General features: G+C 31.9%; 1 protein-coding gene across 1 annotated transcript; it reads left to right on the top strand.

Moving 5' to 3' along the window:
• The first annotated feature begins 3,254 nt into the window (after window positions 1–3,254).
• LOC130960748 (protein SLE2-like) lies at window positions 3,255–3,814 on the top strand. Its single transcript, XM_057886202.1, has 2 exons — window positions 3,255–3,413; window positions 3,526–3,814. The coding sequence occupies exons 1-2, from the start codon at window positions 3,296–3,298 to the stop codon at window positions 3,696–3,698; spliced, it is 291 nt and encodes a 96-aa protein (XP_057742185.1). The 5' UTR covers window positions 3,255–3,295; the 3' UTR covers window positions 3,699–3,814.
• The last annotated feature ends 369 nt before the right edge of the window (window positions 3,815–4,183 follow it).

Genomic DNA, 4,183 nt, shown 5'->3' with positions numbered 1-4,183 from the left:
CAAAGAACACTTCTCAGAACAAAACCTCAATACTCTGGTTAACTCTCCTTGTCTTCTGAGTGAGCACCCAACTTCTTTTATCTCCTTGCATGTTTTTTGGTTCTTCTTCCAAGGTCAACACCTTGAGTCTTGAGCTTCACCAACCCACAGATTCACTTTTTCTGCTTAAACCTTAGAGTAGAAACTTTTTCTTCTGACTCCTTCATCTTGGCCGAAAGCCGTAACGCAGCAACCACAAAACTCTTCTAGTGGTCAACTTAATCTGGACCCTTGAAAACCAACTTGGTCCCCAAGTCATGTTTAATATCATAGATACACAGCAGATTGGGGCTGAAGGCAACTTTTCCTTGTATGCCATTTTCGGACTTGCAGAGAGTTGGGAAGAAGAAAAGAAGATCTGATGCATGGAAGAGGAAATAGTTTACCTTTAATCTTGACCTAAGCTTGATTTGGTTTATTCTGGATGATTAGACTTCGGCCTCTCAAGCTTGATCTTTCTCTTTCTTTCTTCTTCTGTGAATGGCGTGTGGAAGAAGCTCTTTCTTTTTCTCTTTCTTATTTTTCTGAAACTTTGATTTGACTAAGACAATAGAGAGAGGAGCGTTGCTTTGGTGAGAGCAAGATAGAGGAAAATGAAATCAACTCGGGCTTGGATCAAACATCCATTAAGCAACCCGTTTGATTTTGGCTTTGTTTCTTTTGGGCTTTGCTTGTTTGACCAGCCCACCAGTCTTGCTGATTGCTTTTCATTCCATTTAGACTGTTGAATTTTGGCCTGCAACAATAAACAATTAGTACTAAGTAATTATAATTAATTAACACTAATTATTTATTTTGCCCAAAAATAATATTTGTCATCACTAATTAATTTAGTTGATTTTTCAACTCAACACATATCTTGTTTTCAAGTCCTGAATATCAGCATATCCATGAAGTAATGGAATCAAAGTACATAATTGTTTTGGGTACTCTTTGGATATTTTGATACGATTTTAGTTCTAATTTTTAAATTAAAATCAAATTATCAAACTTTTTCTAGAACAAAATTTTTAGAAAGAATGTTTGGGTTTAATTTTGGACAAAATTTGCAAGTATCATCTTCTACGACAGTTATCATGTTTCATAATCAATACGAGGAATTTTGAGAGGAAATCAGTCAATCGAAAAAAAATTTAGGAACCGAATTGCGAAAATTTTAAAATGGTGCCTGTTCCGAGGGTTACCTGAAACTAGAGGTCGATCTCGGATGAGATCTTCTGTGCTGGTCGGAGCTGCGGAGTCCGATCTTGATGATGGTGATCGGAGTCGCTGTGTCCGACTCGTTGGACTAGGTGATGATGCTGATCCTTCGTCCTCGGAGGGTGGGGGGTACCTGCAAGGGACTCCGATGCTTAAGTTAGCAAGGGTATTAAGCAGGTATTGAGTAGAATCAGAGTATGAGTTATACTTGGGTGCTCAGTGTATTTATAATGGCATAGAGTGACCTTCTTAGATAAGATAAGTTAGTTATCTTATCTTATCTTTATCTTCGAGCGAGGTCATCTTATCTTTAAGGGAACCGCCTTTATCTCTATAGGCTTTGGGCCGCCCTTGGATTCGGGTCGTGTTCCTATGCTTGGGCCCTTTTATTGGGCTTTCCTGTGACTTGGTCGAGCTTTTTAAGAAGAGGCCGAGTTGTCTTAGCCTGAAGAGGTCGGTCGCTTTGTCTGCAGAACATCCCGAGTCGGACAGCTTGACCCAAGGTATGAACAGTGCCTATTTGTATTTGGTTTACTTTAGTTTTTAATTTAAAACCATTTATGGATATTGGCCATGCCGACAGAGACACACTAATTTTAGATTAGATTTTTATAGAATATAGAGAGAGTTAATTTTTTATAAAACAATATTTTATATATAAAATTTGATAAATTTTATCTCATTTTTTCTAAAATAATATGTAAAATAATATATAAAATAACATGTTATTTTAATTTAATAATTAATTATATTTATCATTTGAGTTGGTTTAATTTAATGAAAATTAATATCTTAATTATAGTAGAATTATTTTATAATTAAATTATTATTTAAAATAAATAATTATATATTTTTTAAAATATTAATAATTAATTTTTTTAGTTCATTTTTTCTTAAAAAACACTTTTGAATTTCGGTTACTTGAAGCACATGCATTATTTGTTATCACTTAACAAAAAAAATTATATTAAACATATACATTATTTCTTATCTATGTATAAAATGTGTATTTTGTGAAATTAAAATTAGTCATTTTTCAATATATTTTTTATCAAATTATAAATCGTGTAAATTTTTAAATAAAAAATTTAGTTATTAATATTTTAAAATAATATATAATTATTCATTTTAAATAATAATTTAAATTACAGAATAATTTTATTATAATTAAAATATTAACTCTTATTAATCACAAAAAAATATTAACTCTCGTTAAATTTTGAATAACTCAAGGGATAAATATAGTTAATTATTATCATATACGGACAAATCATACAAAATAAATTACATATTATTTTAAAAAAAATATAGTAAAATTTACCATAAAATTTTTATACACTACTGTATACCTTCTTAATAATTCCGTTTAATTCCTATTACCTCAGTTTGGGTGGGAAAGAAAACTGAAAATTAATAGGTTAATTATTTTGTTTAAAAATTAACTTATTTAAAAGATATATATTGGATGAAATTTATTTGTTACAGAGTCGTATCAAGTAAGATGGAATTGAAAAATTGAGAGTACGGATTGAATACATATAGTTCATATGTTAAGGAAGCGAATTCGCAAGTGTTATGAAGACTAAGGTTGAAAGCACTTTAACTGTAACACATGACAATCCTACTTGAAAGAATAAACAATACAATGCTTAAGAGAAATTAGTTAAAATCTAATAAAAACTAAAGAAACTTATGAGAAACACTGTAGAATACAAACCTGCAACAGAACAAAGAGTACATGCTCATATTAAAAGTTAGCTGTCCTATTTCCAAATAAATAACTGGACATCGTGTCATTTTCGGAATTGCGTTACATGTCTTACTCATATTTTGCCACGCATGCACCGCACGTGTCTATGCATGGCCATGTTCACTGTTCCTTTCTAAGTAGTTGTCACGTTCTTGATTTTTCTTCATTACTATCGAATAATTTTAGTATTAATTATGCAACCCAAATTTGTTGCCTATATAAAGCCTCATCAAGGACTATGTTAGCATATTGAGCAAAGAGTCCAGTATAGTCAACTAAATTATTGCATAGATATAAGTTATAAGCATGGCATCTAAGCAACAAAACCAACAAGAGCTTGACGAAAGGGCAAAACAGGGAGAGACTGTGGTCCCTGGTGGAACTGGTGGCAAGTCCCTTGAGGCTCAGAAGCATCTTGCTGAAGGTTATTAATTATTATTATTATTATAATCTCGGTAATAAATTAATAATGTTACGTTAAATCTATATAAATGAATATGCAATTATATGATATAAAGATGTTGTTTCACTATCAGGAAGAAGCAAGGGAGGGCAAACAAGGAGGGAACAGTTGGGAACAGAAGGGTACCAAGAGATGGGTCGCAAGGGTGGATTCAGCACCATGGAGAAATCTGGAGAAGAGCGTGCTAAAGAAGAAGGCGTTGAGATTGATGAGTCCAAGTTTGTCACCAAGAACCAAAACAAGTAGTACCATCGTCTTATTATAATCCTAATCATATATGCTAGCTTCTAATGTATGTGTGCTTAATTTATTAGTACTAGGTAGTGATTAGTTTAGGGTTAATATATAACAAGGTATTTAGGTCCAGTGTCTAGAGTTCTCTAATAATTAATAACTAGCTAGCTAGCATATATTGAGAGGTTATGCTTATTATTACTAGTGTTTTAGTTGTTAGACTTTGATGGTAGGAGTATATGGTTTGTTTGTAATGTTGTGTTTAATGATGTAATGACAAATCTAATATTTTCCTTTAGAGAGTTGAATCGTGGTTTATGTTGTAGCATAATGATGCCATTACTTATGATGGGTGCAAATATCATTTTATCTTTGCTACTAAACTAAAAAAGTATTGCAACCTAAACATTAATTTTGTAATATTTAGTCATGTATTTGGCAAAATAAAGTTATTGATCTCTGCTGGTAGATTTTCCCAACTACGTGTTAAAAATTGA

Source organism: Arachis stenosperma, chromosome 2 (genome assembly GCF_014773155.1).
Source record: "Arachis stenosperma cultivar V10309 chromosome 2, arast.V10309.gnm1.PFL2, whole genome shotgun sequence".
Lineage (NCBI taxonomy): Eukaryota > Viridiplantae > Streptophyta > Magnoliopsida > Fabales > Fabaceae > Arachis > Arachis stenosperma.
The sequence above is the reverse complement of the archived record's forward strand: the minus strand, read 5'-3'. Positions and strand labels throughout refer to the sequence as shown.